This window comes from Globicephala melas, chromosome 6 (assembly GCF_963455315.2).
Source record: "Globicephala melas chromosome 6, mGloMel1.2, whole genome shotgun sequence".
Lineage (NCBI taxonomy): Eukaryota > Metazoa > Chordata > Mammalia > Artiodactyla > Delphinidae > Globicephala > Globicephala melas.
The window spans coordinates 21806468-21822477 of NC_083319.1; the positions used below are offsets into that span (position 1 = coordinate 21806468).

At 36.4% G+C, this 16010-nt stretch overlaps 1 protein-coding gene across 7 annotated transcripts in view; it reads left to right on the top strand.

Annotated features, from left to right (window-relative positions):
* The window catches only part of PTBP3 (polypyrimidine tract binding protein 3), a 106689-nt gene extending 95910 nt beyond the window's left edge, over window positions 1-10779 (top strand). For all 7 annotated transcript variants that reach the window (XM_070045705.1, XM_030858998.3, XM_030858996.3 and 4 more), the window contains one exon: window positions 81-10779. In XM_070045705.1, coding sequence (XP_069901806.1) covers window positions 81-213 — 133 coding nt within the window. In that variant the 3' untranslated portion in view covers window positions 214-10779. The remainder of the gene's footprint in view (window positions 1-80) is intronic.
* The last annotated feature ends 5231 nt before the right edge of the window (window positions 10780-16010 follow it).

The window sequence follows — 16010 nt, forward strand, 5'->3', positions numbered from 1 at the left end:
GAAGTCTTCTAGGTCTGGGGAAGAGGTTTGTAGGCAAAATTAATTCTATATGCTTTTTCTATTTCTTCTACCGTTTTCAGGAAAGATCGCAAAATGGCACTCATTCAGTTGGGATCTGTGGAAGAAGCAATCCAGGCTCTCATTGAACTTCATAACCATGACCTTGGAGAAAATCACCACCTCAGAGTTTCCTTCTCAAAATCTACAATCTAACTTTTCTGTGAATTTTTCTCCTAAGACTGGACCATAATTTTAGTAAAACCCTTCAGACATAGACTGAAGCAGCTCAAGACCAATTCTGCCTCTTTCACAAAAATAACTCTTCCTGAGTTTGATATTCAAGTATATTCAAAAAATCATGGGATGTTCTCTTTTCCCTTAAACCCTCTGCCAATACGTCACCAGAGGCGTGTTTTTCCTGTCCCATAGTTTCTAAAATGAAAATAATCTTCAGGAAAAAAGAATCAGGAAAAAATTTTTTTTCAATAATTTAATTCCCTATATAAAATTGGATTTCAAGAGGATGGTCTTTCTTTTCGTTTGGGTCCAGATCAGCCTTATACAACATTTCTAAACTCCTTTGTACTTTGAAAAATTTAAACATATAGACTTTTAAAATTACTTGACATAAGTAATTTAAATTACCTACAACCAAGATTTTAACTGTATGATTCAGAAGTTTGACTCCTCTAGAAAACTGTGTTCCCTTATAAGTTACATCAGTTATTTGGCATATACTGATACTTACTATACATAAACAAATTGGGTTGTATTGGAAGCAAATTTATAAATCTGCGTGTTTTCTTTCACTTTTTTTTTCCACTGTAAGACACTCCTTTGCATATCTTTAACTTTTTAAGACTATTTGGAGAATGAAGTGTCTCAACTGTCTCCAGGGAAATTAAGTGGAATCTAACCAGGATCTATTAAGATGTCAGAATAATTAATAATTTTATTAGGAAAAAACATGTTTTAAATTTCAAAAGGACACTTGCCGAATAATATAATATGATCTTGGAAAATTTAAAAAGAAAAATAATCCTACTTATAAACTACTTTTTTATAGTTGTTTTCAGAAAAAAGTTTACAGTCTTAAGGAAAATATTCAGGTCTATCATATGGTTTGACAGATTTTTTAAAAGTTATTTTTGGTAAAGTCTTCTTTTAGAAAAAAATCAATCTCAAGGGTTTTTTGTACCACTATAATCTCTAATACTTATTCAGAATTACTGTGTATTTACTTAATTTCCTATTATGTGCCTTATTATGTGCTTATGATATAATAGGTTAGACTTTTATCTAAGTATCTTGAAAGCTATATCGTGGGCTTGGTGAGCATTTGTTTTTTCTTTCCCTGTTTTGGTAAGAATTTTAAAGTTTTTTTCATTGCAATTTTAAGTGATTTTCAATAACTACTAGTTTCTATTCAAATTTTTGGTGCTTTGGTGTAGAGATGGGGTGAGGAAGGGTTAAATGGTTTGGGGAATAACTCAGTGCACACCTGTAGGCCTCTTCATGTTGTGACCAATAGTGGTCATTGCCAGTTATAGCATACCAATTTGGGGCTATAACATGCAGTCTCAGTTCTGGATCTTGTCTGATCTTTATCACCCATTAGAATTTGTCTCAGGATTACTTGGTTTTTGTCATATACTCGTGAGAACTTGCTTTTCTTTGTTAATGTAACTTCATTACTGAGTGCCCACATATATGGAGTATGAGAAGGTGGATTCTTTCTCATACTCTGTCCCTCTTTTTAGTTGAATGTGAGAGTACATTTTAATGTTGCTTCAGTGATTGTATAATGTAAAATTGTTTCTTTTTAGTTAGATACTTTGCTTTTGTTAATTCCTTCAGTGCTTGATCGGATTTTTTTAAAGCAGAATTTGTTAAAAGGGTCATTTTTGTCCACCCCTTTTACACTTTTCAGATTCTCAGAGTGGTTCATCTCACCTTTTAAAAGAATATCTCAATTTCTTTGCTATATTCCAGCCATTAATTCGAACACAGGAAGAAATTTTATAAAAAATTGGAGACTACAAAAGATAATTGTTAAAAAGCAGAATTCACTCAACGCTGAGCAACAATTAGTTATTAGAATACAAAGGAGGACACTATATTGAGATCTTTCAAATGGATCAATTTTACTATTGGCTGATAGGTATAATCATTTATCTAATTTTTATTTTTTTCACTTATGAAATATATTTTTACCAAAACACTGAGTAAGAGGGAAGGGGGAAAAAACGATTTCTTTAAGAAATCTCCCCAAATTGCTTCATTTTTTTCCTTCCATACAGGCACTATTATAATTTTCAGTGACATGTTAAATTGGTTTTTTTTTAGTTAGGAATTACTGTGTAGTTTTAATTCATGATTCCTATAACAGTCAGTGTAAGTGTAGCAGAAGTGTAGCAGAAGGGAGATCACAATGGTATTGAATGTAATTTTGAAGTAGGGAATGGCCTTCATATTTGAGAGAGAACATTTGAATCCTTTTCAGGGATTTGTGCGCGCGCGTGTGTGTGTGTGTATAGATAAGTGTATATACATACATACACTTTTCTAGTGTTGTACATACATATGCACATTACGTACATCTTAATTTATTGACAAAGAACATTAATCAAATTAAGATTTGGAAAAGGTGAGATATTCTTGTTTAAAATAGTGTGTTTGCAACCATCAATTTGTGTCTAAAATTAGCTGTAGCACATGGATATTGTCCATATTGGGCTATTTGCTCTTTGAATTATAGAGGTCTACAGTATTTGTGTTGGTATAGTTTCTGTAAAAAGGTTTTAAAATATCAGGGCAGTGGAAAAACTAGATCTTTGTATTTTTTGCTTTGGCATGCATGTAGTTGATATCTTCTGAGCAATGTTTATTTTTGCTGTTGAGCTGTCATAGTATCCTATTTTTAAGTTTATTTACTTAATTTTAAGGAGTATTGTCTTATTTTTGGAGGTGTCTGACTTTGACACAAAGTATGTATATTCAGGACTTTATTAAAAAATAGCAGTACATGTTTAACAGTAGCAATTTATGCCAAAAAGTTCTACTTTGAGATTTAAATAACTTGCATAGCAGTAAATTGTTTTTCCTGTGAGATACAAATAGAAAAATAACCTTAATAATTTGATAACTTACAGGAGAGTATCAGAATTACCCAATAGCTCCTGCAGAATGCCATAAATTCGTTATTTAAGGCTAAATATTGTTATGTTAATTTGTAGTAATGTTTCTGATTTGTTGAAAGTTGCAAATCTCACAGTTTTTAGAGACGCAATTTTTGCCTGCCTATTCCTTATGGAAGCAATGCCTTTTTTTGGCTCCACCTAGGATGGTGATTATAGGTTCTGCTTCAGTTGATTAAAAGTAACTCTCATGAATGTCTCTGATCAGTTTTATATAAACTTTTGAAAGCTTCCATGTCATTAGGCAGCAAAGGTTATACATTTATATTAACATGTAATTCCTCTTCGGTTTCCACTAAGTATTTTTGGACAAACGATGACAAGCTCAAAAGTATGTATCGCCCCCCCCCAACCCAGTGAGTCACTTAAAAGCCCTGTTTGCCAAACTATCAGCCTAACTCTTAGAAAACCTAGTGTGTACTGCTATTTTTAAAACCAAAAAGACAGCATGACTATGCGTAAAAGCATTTTTCTTAACTTTTCCTTTGTCTTGATCTGTTGTTAACAAGAATAAAACTGCCAGACTTAAAATATTCTACTGTTGTGCTAAAAGAAATACAATTTAGATTGCACAGAACTTTTTCTTTAAAGAAAATATAACTCAGCTGTCTTTTAAGAGCTGTGTTATTGTCTACAAGACTATTTGCAGTCTTTTTTCAGAGCAAATTTTAACAGCTAGTTGTGAATGATTTAAAAAATAGAAAATTACTAAAATATTAGTTTTGGGGGTTTTATAGAGGGAGAAAAACAAAACAGGACCAAAGGTTATGTGCCTTCTTCAGTAGTCTTAATTGATCTTTTCTTCCTATTTGAGACTAAGGTAGTATCAGTATTCTGGTTTTCAGGAAATACATACTATAGTTTTAAAAGAATGTTGTCCCACACACCATCCGTTCAAGCAAACAGTTGTAACTGTAAAATGAAGTCTCAGTTACACTTTTTGCCTTCATCACATAATATTCATTATATAGCATTGTGCAGGTCCAAGAACAGAGCTGCTCGTAATCTTTGTGGTAGTCATCTTAGTTTCTGTAACCAGAGGCATATGTTCCAGAGAACAGGGATATTTTTCTGGTCCAGTGACCTTGGTGATAATAGTCATGATTGAAAGCTGCTCATGGCAAGCTTAAATCAGCACGGTAAACAGATTTTTGTTGTTGTTGTTACATTATTTTTAGTTCTTGAATCTATGTAGTAGTTGTAATAACAAATATTTAAATAGCTATTTTTGATGTCATTAAAAAAAATCATACTCTAGCCTTTTTTCCCCCTTACCATTGTTACTCAGATCTTTAAAAAATTCATCCCACATCCAAAAAGTACTAATTATAAAGACTGCTGACCAAGCAAAGTTTTGCATCAAAATGTCACCTCATTGCTCTGACCAAAGACTGACTGTTCTGGTTTTGACTCCTTTCTGTTAAGCATTTCTTTTCCCAAGCTCCTTTCTGAAAGAAGATCCAGTGCAAAGCGGCCTTTACTTTCTATTTCCTATCGGCGAATAGACTACTTAGAGAAAATGGGAGTTTAAATGTGAACAGAATGGATTAGGACAACATGGGTTTTATGGGCATTTTCAGTACTGTATTTAAGAAAAAAAAAAAAAATAGCACAGCTAGGAGCCTCTGACATTGTCTCGTGTTTTATGTGGTCTGTTCATAAAATTCCCTTTTTCAGTTTATAAGAATGTTCATCTAACAGAAGAAAATGCTGTAAATATTTGTAACAACATTTTTTAAAACCAGGCCGAAAAAGAAAAAAAAAACGGTTTTTGGGAACAAGTTAACATATAAAGTGGTTTTATATAAAACATCAGTTGTCTTGTATATTTTGATAAGCAGCAGTACCAGCTTTCATTTGTAACACAGTTTGTGGCATTGGAAGAAAAGGATTCTGTGATTACTGAAGTGAATTATGTTATAAATGCAAAGAGAAGATAAAATATTAAAAAACATTTTCTAAGTGCGTAGTGCATGGTTAATTCAAGCTTCTGTACACTACAATATATTCCATTTTTGTTTGTGTATTTGCTGACTATTACTTGATATCTCTAATCTCTTTCCTAACAAGTATAGCATTGTAGCATGCCTTTTAATAAATGTCATGACATCTGTACTCTCTTAAAAATATTTCTGTGTTCTTGTCTGTACTTTGGGTTTCCCCTTGTCTTACCTGTAATTCTAATGATGTCATATTTTCTTTGTCATAGCCATCCATCTAAACTTGTTATAGTGAGAGCATAGCAAGCACATATTCATACCACTTTAAAAACTGAAAAACCTTAAGTGTACTAATCACCTCTCTTTTACTTAAGGAACAGTTCTCATTTTGAGAAACAGAATGCTTTTCTAACCGTCCTACAAATAGCTTCTTCAGTGGCACACCCCCTTTGTACAAGTACATGTTGGCACATTTGCATGAGTGATGTCTTTCGCTCTCTTTCTGTGCATCTCTCTCTCTCTCTCTCTCTCTCACACACACACACACACACACTATATGTGCAATGCCAAAGAAGAGTTGGAACATTTTTCCAGTTCAGTTTTTGACTTCCCTAGGGATGAGTATACATAAATTTTGAGACATTTCGAGGTGTGATCTCAAACCAAGTTTGTGTTTTTTTTTGATGGAAGGGTAACACAGTTACCAGCTGCCTATATATTGCTTTTCCATAGGCAAATGTTTTATTTCTAGGTTCTTTAAAGCGTTATTGGATTGTAGGAGTCTAAGCAGTCATTTATTTTAATCTTTTATTCTAGGATCTTTTTTTTTAATGTTTATTTATTTGACTGCGTAGGGTCTTAGTTGCCACATGTGGGATCTTTCCTTGTGGTTCGTGGGCTCTTTGTTGCTGCGTGCGGGCTTCTCTAGTTGCAGCACATGGGCTTCTCTCTAGTTGTGGTGCACAGGCTCTAGAGCACACGGGCTCAGTAGTTGTGGCACGCGGGCTTAGTTGCCCCGCAGCATGTGGGATCTTAGTTCCCTGACCAGGGATCGAACCCTTGGATTCATTGGAAGGCGGTTTCTTAACCACTGGACCACGAGGGAAGTCCCTATTCTAGGATATTTTTGCAAGTGGGAATTTTTTCTTGGGGGGGGTGGGATTTATTTTTAATGGAATAGAAAACTAGGTAACTACTGCTGATCTTTGCTGGCTCATCTAAAATCTATTGTCTCCGTGAATGTAACTAGATCAATTTTTTTTTTAAGATCTAGAGGCATTTTTATCAGGAAAAGATAAAATAGCCCTATGGCCAAATAGGTTTTTATAAAGTTGCTTGACCATGAAATGCTTATTTACAGCAGAGGCTTGTAACCATCATTAACAGTCACAAAGTCTTGAGTATAAATGGATCTAAGAGGCTACCTAGTTCAATTTCCACCTTTTAAAGATGAGTGGCTCAGAGAAGGAAGTGACTTGCCCAAGGCCACGTGCCAGTTAATGGCATAGTCTGGACTAGAACCCAGGTCTCCTTAACATTATCCAGTACTTTCCATTGCACCCTGATGTTGCCGTTCTGCCCTGCCAAGTGTTGTGAGGGTCATGTTCTTGAAGGTCTGTACATGGGGTTGGGGCGTTACTCTTCTGAGAACTGCCAAAACCAATTTAAAGGCATTGCATAAGTGCTGGGGGTGTTTTTTCTGCTGAAGAGTAAAAATGCCTACCTACTTCTGAAAACTTTAAAAATGTAATTTCAAGTTGCAAATTTGAGAAAGCTAACTCTTAAAAAAGTAGTTACTACAGTATATGTATTAGTTTGCTAGTGCTGACATAATAAAGTACCACAGACTGGGCAGCTTCAACAACAGAAATGTGTTTTCTTACAGTTCTAGAGGTTAGAAGTCCAAGATCAAGGTGTCACCAGGGTTGATTTCTTCCGAGACCTCTTTCCTTGACTTGTAGGTGGCCATCTTCTCCCAGTACCTTCACATGATCTTCCCTCTGTACGTGTCTGTATCCTAATCTCTTTTTATAAGGACACCATTCATATTGGATTAGGACCCACCCATCTGATCTCATTTTACCTCAGTTACCTCTTTAAAGGCTATATCTCCAAATACAGTTACATTCTGAGATACTGGGGTTTAGGACTTCAACAGAAGAATTTTGACGGGATGTAATTCAGCTCTTAACACTGTTCAGTGAAAATTATTCCTTCAGTTCACCAAGTACTGATTGTACCAGAACTGAGCTTTGTGCTGGGAAAGATAATGAAAGGTTAGGGATATGGTGATTTACCTTTTAGAACTGTGTAATCTAGTGGAAATGTCAGCCTAAATCCATAAATCAAGTAGTCTTCAACTCTTTCCTTCAATGGAAAGCCCCCCAAATGGATCATAAGGCCTCCCTCTAGGCCATTCTAACCAGAATACACATGGCTAAAGCTATCCTACAGCTAATTATGAATGTGTAGGAACACATACCCTGCAATAATTATTTCTAAGAAATGTCATTTCAGAGCAATGATCATTTCTAAGACATATGCCATTACTTGAACAGTTGCAGAAATAAGAGGATACTGTCAAACAAGCTGTACCCAATTTTTAATGCCCAACATTTGTAAGTAATTAAACTGGGATGCTATGTTAGGAATAGTTAGTTAAAAGTATTAAACCCACTTTGTTTACTGTTTGTGTGATCCTACATCAATGATTTTTTTTCTATTGTCTACTTCCAATGGAAATTCTTCACTATATGTTTCTATCAAAACAATTTATGTTGAACTTATAAAATTCTATAACAGTTTTCTTAGAATTAGTGCATTTGTAATCATTGGGTTCAGGTGTAGAACTCCTACCTCTGCTATTATAAAAAAGTATAATTGAGTAGGAAAAGTTAATGAGTGTAATGTTCCATGAAGATCCCTTTATCTATTTTCTTTCATTTCTATGTTTGTTCTAAGGACATAGGGTAACAGGAAAAACTCATTGGTTTTGTTGGAATAAATTGCCCACAGTTCAGTTAAGTAAGCACCTATATCCTTGTTCTATGCCTAAAATTATGGAATTATCTAAGTCCTTGATCCTACAGAAAACAAATGTCAAATTCTAACCTGTTAAGAGATTGTCTTTAGCCAAATGAAAGCCAGTATTATATGTTAGACAAAGTACACGTTAGGGCAACAGGCACTATGAGAGAGAAAGAAATTTCATAACGATGTATTTTTATAGTGGAATACTTTATACAAGTGAACACAAAGCTACGTAAAACCTACAGGGAAGAATCTCACAGATGTGATGTTGAACAAAGGAAGCCATACACAGAAGAAAGTGTAATGTATAATTCTATTTACATCAAGTTCAGAAATAGGGTAGTGGTTACCTTTGGGAAGGAGGTAATTGAGGGCTTGAGGAGAGGTTTCTGGTTTGTGGTTAATGTTTTATTTCTTAACCTTTGTACCAGTTACCCAGGAGTGTTTACTTTCTGATAATTCATTGAGCTTGTACACTTAGGATTTGTGCATTTATCTGTGTATTATACTTCAATTAAAAGGATTTTGAAAAATGATTGTAATTGAGCGAGGAACTGTAAACCATTCTCCTAGCTTCTTAAATCAGCTGATTATTCTACTCAGTAAGTAAGGCCATGTTATAAAGTACTCAAGATACCATGCACTGAGTTTCATCATGGCACTCTGCTGCATATCTGTATATTGCATTTCTCTGACCATGGCATACCTATGGGAAAAATGTTTCTCTGACAAAACAAAAATCACACCGTGTTTTCAAGTAAATTTTATCATTTTGAGTGGTTTTACACTCCACTAGCTTCAGGAAAGATTTCATTAATACATTTTAGTTTTGTTTTTGCAAATATAAGCCTGATCTGGTAGGTTGTTTGATATCTAACCCCTTATGCATTTCCATCAATAAAAGCCAGAAAAACCTACCTAGCTCTCTGGCATCCTACGAGGAGACTTTATACAAAAGGCTTAGCAGAACTTCTTGGCATTAAGAATCTTATTAAGAATCTTATCTTAAATATATACTAGTTAGTATAGTAGGATGGAGCCCCATGTTCCCAATACACAACTACAACTAGTGGCAACTCTTGTTTCATCTGCTCTTCATCCACTCCCTGGATTATTTTGAAACAAATCCTAGTCTTCATATAATTTCATCTCTAAATATTTCAGTATTTATAAATCCATACTTTGCAATTGTTGATACAGTCTTTTAATATATAGCTTTCCTTTCCATCCTTTTTTTTCCCTTGCAACTTATTTGTTGAAGAAATTGAGCTATTTTGTGAAAATTCTAACAATCTGGATTTCGCTGATAATGTCCCCATGATATTATTTCTTTAATAGGTCTCCCCACCTCAAATTTTCTCTAAATTGGGAGCTGCTTCTTTCCTTACCTCCTGCCTGCCTCCCTCTTTTTTTTTGGCAAGAATATTTCATAGATGGCACTGGGCACTTATATAATGTGTCTTTTCTTGTGATGGTAGTAGCCATTGCTGATCATTGCATCGGTCAATTAATATTTAGGGATTGCAGAATGGCAAAGTTCTATCTTTTTGTGTGATATATTTGGATTACTTCTATGTAATAAGAGAAACTTCCCAATATCAACTATTTGGTTACTCTGAGGTACAATATCTATAGGAAAGACAAGATAAATGCTTGATTCTTCCACTTGCCTGTTTTTGAAATAATTACTTTGCTTCCTATCATGCTTCAAAAATTTGTTTACCTTGGTTTTTTTTAAACTTGTGTTTTTATGAAAAATTTCAAACATTTTTAAAAGTAGAAAGACTAGCACAATGAAACTCATGTTCCTGTCACCTAAATAATGCATTCACATTCAGTGTTTTATCTTCTATAACCATACTCATTCTGTCCTTCTACTTGGAAAATTATTGACTTAAATTCATTTTACACAGTAGTTTTCAAACTGGTTAAAAAGTTGTATATAATATTTAAAATTTTCTGCCTTGGGACTTGCCTGGTGGCGCAGTGGTTAAGAATCCGCCTGCCAGTGCAGGGGACACGGGTTTGAGCACTGGTCCAGGAAGATCCCATATGCCACAGAGCAACTAAGCCCATGCACCACAACTACTGAAGCCCACGTGCCTAGAGCCCGTGCTCCAAAACAAGAGAAGCCACTGCAGTGAGAAGCCCGCGTACTGCAATGAAGTGTGGCCCCAACCAACGCAACTAGAGAAAGCCTGCTTGCAGAAGTGAAGACCCAGCGCAGCCATAAATAAATAAATATCCTTCTTCAGAAAAAAATTTATGCCTAATTGGTAATTATAGCCATTTTTAAATTGCTGGTTGTTTCTGCTGTGCCTTTTTTTTCCTTCAGTCATCTTGCCAGAAGAATTTTTAAGAACCTGCTTTTCACTTGTTTTGATCCCCCAAATAAGTTTATTTTTTAGTTCATTAATTTCTTTTTAAATGCTGTCTTTGGATTTATTGATATGTTGTGGTTCTTCTGCAAAAGACTTTTGGTGTGTTAATCATAGCTGTCTGCTTTGATTGCCTTGTTTATCCTAATTTCCACTGCATATGTATCCCTTATGACAAAACAGTAAATATGGGCTTGAGAGTGAAATAAAACTAGGTAGGAATAAAAACTTACTTGAAAAAAAAAAGTTTAGGATTGTCCCAATGATTCTCTCTCTCCCATACCTTTTATTCCTGTACTGCCTTTGTGTAGGCTCATTTGATAGACAAATATGTTCACTGGAGGGTCCAAAGTAGTAAAAGTTATTCTAACCATGCCATCAAGTGTGTAAAGCACTGGTATGTCATTTCCTGCAGCATGATACTAGCTTACGAACTAATTCTAAAGAGTTTACCTGATTCATTGACAACTAGTGTTTCTAAACATCTCTGAATATGGTGCGGTGGCTCTCAGTCCCAGATTTTCCAGAACAGGCATAGAATCTCTGTATTTTCAGATCATGCTTCCAGTTTTTTGTTTTTTTCAAAAATATAGTTCTTAGAGCTACAGAAACAACTATTAAATAGTGTGCTTGGCATGTGACAAGGCAGCTCACTTCTAGACTAATCTATAAATTGTCACAAATAAAGGCAGAAAGATAAAAGAGATTACAGGGTTCTAATGATAACCCCTATTCACTAAGCAAGCATAGTCTCCTTAAATAAAGCACTCCTGCAGAGACCAGCATACAGTAGATTATCTGTAAGGTTTGCATTTCCTTACAGCTGGTAGGAGCTTCTGGTGGAAGCAGCCCCCCATTTTTTTCCCTTGGCAGTCCCCATCCTTCACCCGTGAAGTAAAACTACTGAGACCATGATAGATAGAACCTTGGTGCTTCTGGTGACTTTGTAGACAGAAAACTGGTTATTACAGACCAATACTTTTGTCTAAACCAAGCTGCCGGCTGGTCATTGAAATACACAGGGAGCTTGAGTGAATGAATACTCACAGAAGGAGATGGGGGCCCTGCCTCAACCTGCCTAAACACCTACTCTCCACCTCCACTTTAGGGCTTTGGGAATTTGGTGACAAACTCCAACAAAGCGTATGTATTCACAGATTTCTACCCTTAACTGGAACTATTGCCTCTGAACTATCCATTTTCAGGGTAGCCATAACTTGTTCCATCATGACCCCTAAAAGCATAGATTTCCCAGATATTGTCAATCCGAAGGAAGCCAAAATATTCCCTTGCATAATGTATTAGTTTGCTAGAGCTGCCATTACAAAGTACCATAAACTGGGTAGCTTAAACAGCAGAAATCTATTTCCTCAAAGTTCTGGAAGTTAGATGTCTGAGATCAAAGTTGTCAGCAGGTTTGCTTTCTTCTCTGTGTGTGTCCTAATCTCTTATAAAGACACCAGTCATACTGGATTAGGGCCCACCCATGTGACCTCATTTTACCTCGGTTGCCTCTTTAAAGGCTCTGTCTCCAAATACGGTCACATTCTGAGGAACTGGGTGCTAGGACTTACAGAAGAATTTTGAGGGGACACGGTTCAGCCGATAGCACACATTTTTCCCTTAGGAGCTCATGACCCTGCTAAGAATCTTCAGGACCTTAGGAGCAAGACTGAGAAAAGCTGTCTATTCTTTAATCTCATTGACTGGGGCCTGTGCTCTTTGTGCAGGAAAAAGAGAATTGAGATTGCAGATGTTTGAAAAGCAAAATTCTTAAATTGTTAAAAACATAAGTCTTATACCAAAGATAGCATGAGTTTAAGTTTTATTTAACTCATTAATGAAGGAGATGGCAGGATGACAGAGCTGGATAGAAAAGAATTAGAAGAATTAGGTTTTGGGCTTCCCTGGTGGCACAGTGGTTAAGAATCCGCCTGCCAATGCAGGAGTCGTGGGTTCAAGCCCTGGTCCAGGAAGATCCCACATGCTGCGGAGCAGCTAAGCCCGTGCACCACAGCTACCGAGCCGCTGCTCTAGAGCCCGCGAGCCACAACTACTGAAGCCCGCGTGCCTAGAGCCTGAGCTCCACAACAAGAGAAGCCACAACAACGAGAAGCCAGAGCACCACAGTGAAGAGTAGCCCCCGATCTCAGCAACTAGAGAAAGCCTGCACACAGCAACAAAGACCCAATGCAGCCAAAAATAAATAAATAAAATAAATAAATAAAAAAGAAGAACTAGGTTTCACATAATTAGTGGGGAAAGGAATTCTGAAATGAGATTTCCAATTTAAATATAAAACCAGTTAATCTTCTGCAGGCAATTAAACCATATAACATTTGAGGTTCTCTTCTCTTCCAGATACTTGAAAAAAAACAAAACAAAACATCCTTAACAGTATTCTACAAGTTAACCTCTAACATTATAGGATTGTTAGTCACCTAATCATCATTTGGTATTATTTCAAAGTTTTATTTTTCTTGCACAAATAAAGTCATCACTCAGAATCTAACTCATATTGTCATTTATCCTGAGTCTCCTTGAACAACTTTGCCAGCCATGGACCTTAAAAGACGCAGTTCTAAAGATTGGCTTCTAGCATGACAGCATGAGGGGCTCTGCTGACCTGCTCCCCAGTAAGATTGGTGAAAATTAAAAAAAAAAAAAAAAAGGTTTAAGGACTCTGGAAGTGGTCCTAAAGATAAACACACAAAGAAACATGTATTCAAGAACATCTACAAAAACTTAGTAAGAAAGGTCAGAGTCTATGGTATTTGAACCAAGATGGCTTCCTCTCTCCCTGGTCCCAGCTCCCAGGCAGACAGCTGCAGCCAAGAACATCTCCCGGCACGCAGAGGATTTTCTTCCTGGGAGCTGCAGAACAACGGCTTTTCTCATCTTACCCGCAGCCATCTGTTGCTGAGACTAAGTCCTGAGTGTGGTCAAGAGGTGAGGGCTTTGTTCTTCCACCCAGCCCCTAATCATGGAGTGGAGGCTTGTTCTCAGATGGGGCATGTTGAGAAGTCACTTTTGCCCTGGCTACATCAGGACAGACTTTACATGTCCATTTAAGGAGACTTGACTTTATCTTGCACACAGTGGAGAACCATGAAAGTGCTTTAACTTGTGTTGTCAGTATGGCAGCCACTGTTCACATGTGGCTTATTGAGCACTTGAAATGTGCCTAGTCCAAACTGAGAAGTGCTGTAAGTAGAAAATAGACCCTGGATTTGAAGACTTGGTACAAAAGAAAGAATGTTAAATATTTTATTAATAATGTTTCATATTTATTACATGCTGAAATAATACTTTGGTATATTGTGTTAAATAAAATATATTGAAATTAATGTCATCTGGCTTTTAAAATGTGACTGCTAGAATGTTGTAAATTACATATGAGGTTCAAATTTGTGGCTTACAGTTATATTTCTATTGGACAGTGCTGCTTTAACTCACTGGATGAAGACAGAAGAAGGTCAAGAGCATGATTTCTGAATCCAGACTGTCTGGGTTCAGAAGAGCTGTGCAAAGATCCTGGGCAAATTTCTTAGTTTCTTGGTATATTAATTTGCTAAGGCTGCCATAACAAAATACAACAGACTGGGTGGTTTAAACGACAGAGATTTATTTCCTTATAGTTCTGGAGGCTGGAAGTCCAGTATGAAGTTGTCAGCAAATTTGGTTTCTTGGGAGGCCTCTCCCCTGGCTTGCAGATGGCCATTTTCTTGCAGTGTCCTCACATGGCCTTTCCTCCGTGCTCATGCATCCCTGGTGCCTCTTCCTCTTCTAAGGATACCAGACATATTGGATTAGGGCCCCATTCTTATGACCTCATTTAACCTTAATTAACTCCTAAAGGCTTATCTCCAAATATACTCACATTGGAAGTTAGGGCTTCAACCTATGAATTTGGGGGGACACAATTCAGTCCATTACACTTGGCGTTTTGGTTGCCTCTCTATAAAATGGGGATGATGATAATACCTTTCTTATAAAATTGTTGCGAGGAATAAATGAGTTACTATACATAAAGTACTTAGAACAGTGCCTGAGCATATTGTTATCCAAAAGCTATCCTTTTTTTTTTTTTTCCAAAAGCTATCTATTATTGAACAGTCATTTGTTCATCCTGGTCCTTGATCACATGACTGATGTTCATCTTCCTGTAAGGAAATGATCCACACCCTCCAGCTAAGCCAGAAATTTGAATTAAACAGGGTGCTGTCGACAAGGTGGAGCCTCTGCAGACAGCTATTCCTTATCCCTCTACCAGTGTCTTTTTTCAGCACTATTTTTTCCATTTACAGCAGTTTTTCTCAACTCTTCTTTATTCTCCTTTGATAAACATGCAAATCTCATGCTCCCCTTTAGGGTTATTAGAAAGTTTATAATAATGGAACCATCATAGCTAAAAACAAATAAAGCAATAGCAATTTTTGAGAACAAATGCATATTGGTCTTTTTTAAAAATCGATGTTTTTTAACCTTATTAAGGTGGTTATCAATGTGAGCACTGAGTGTACAGTACAGCTCACCATAAAAGCTTTGCATCTTATGCAGTGTGGAAGACAAAGCATTTTCTAAGTCAAGTCTGCGCCTGCTTGGTTTGCATAGCCAGAGGTACAGACAAATCAGCGTAGCAAGTGTACAGTGTTGGAAATGATATAACGGCACACAAATCGCTTCTCTTCTCTGTGATAAACTGGGAACTACTTTATCCCTAAATTCTCCAATATGCTTTTCTAAATGTTCTCTTATGTAACTGACTCAAACTTGTGTTCATTTCAACCCTTCTTGAGATTTTTCCTGGCAAAGACTAAATATCAGGAAGGAAGAGTTTTCCCCTGGAGTTTCCCAAAGGAAATTTGGGTCTACCCCTGACACGAGGAAAAGTTATCCTGAATTTATCCTGCAGCTGGACTGGAAGGGGTTGGAATTTGTTTTTCTTGGAAGCCAATCTCAAAATCCTTGTCCTTTAGAACATCATCAAGATGAGAAAATGAAAAGACATTTCAATATCAACTTGAATCTAGAAATGGATTTTTGTTATAAATGCTTACAGGAACAAGCAAGTTTGGTGTTTGACCCTTTATAATTCAGATTCAATGTCTTCAGGGCTTCAATTCTATATTCCAAGCAAAACAAGCTCAACTGCAAAGTTAGGCTTTTTCAAAAATTTTGCAAAAGTTAGCCTCGCCCTAAAGTAGGATAATAGTTTTTAAATTTAGCCAAGTGAATATTTCTTTGGCCACCCACAAAGAGCTGAAGAAATTTGTACAAATTTGGCACCGTCATTCAGATATTCACAAAAAAAGTTCAATAAGCCAGTCGTTTTCTACCCACCTCCTGATTGCCTTGATGGCGACCTGCCAGCGACTCTAAAACTTACTGCAGCCACACCCATTGTTTGTCCCTTTTTTCCTCTTTCCCTCCTGTGACCAGGTTCTCATCCCCTGCTACCTCCC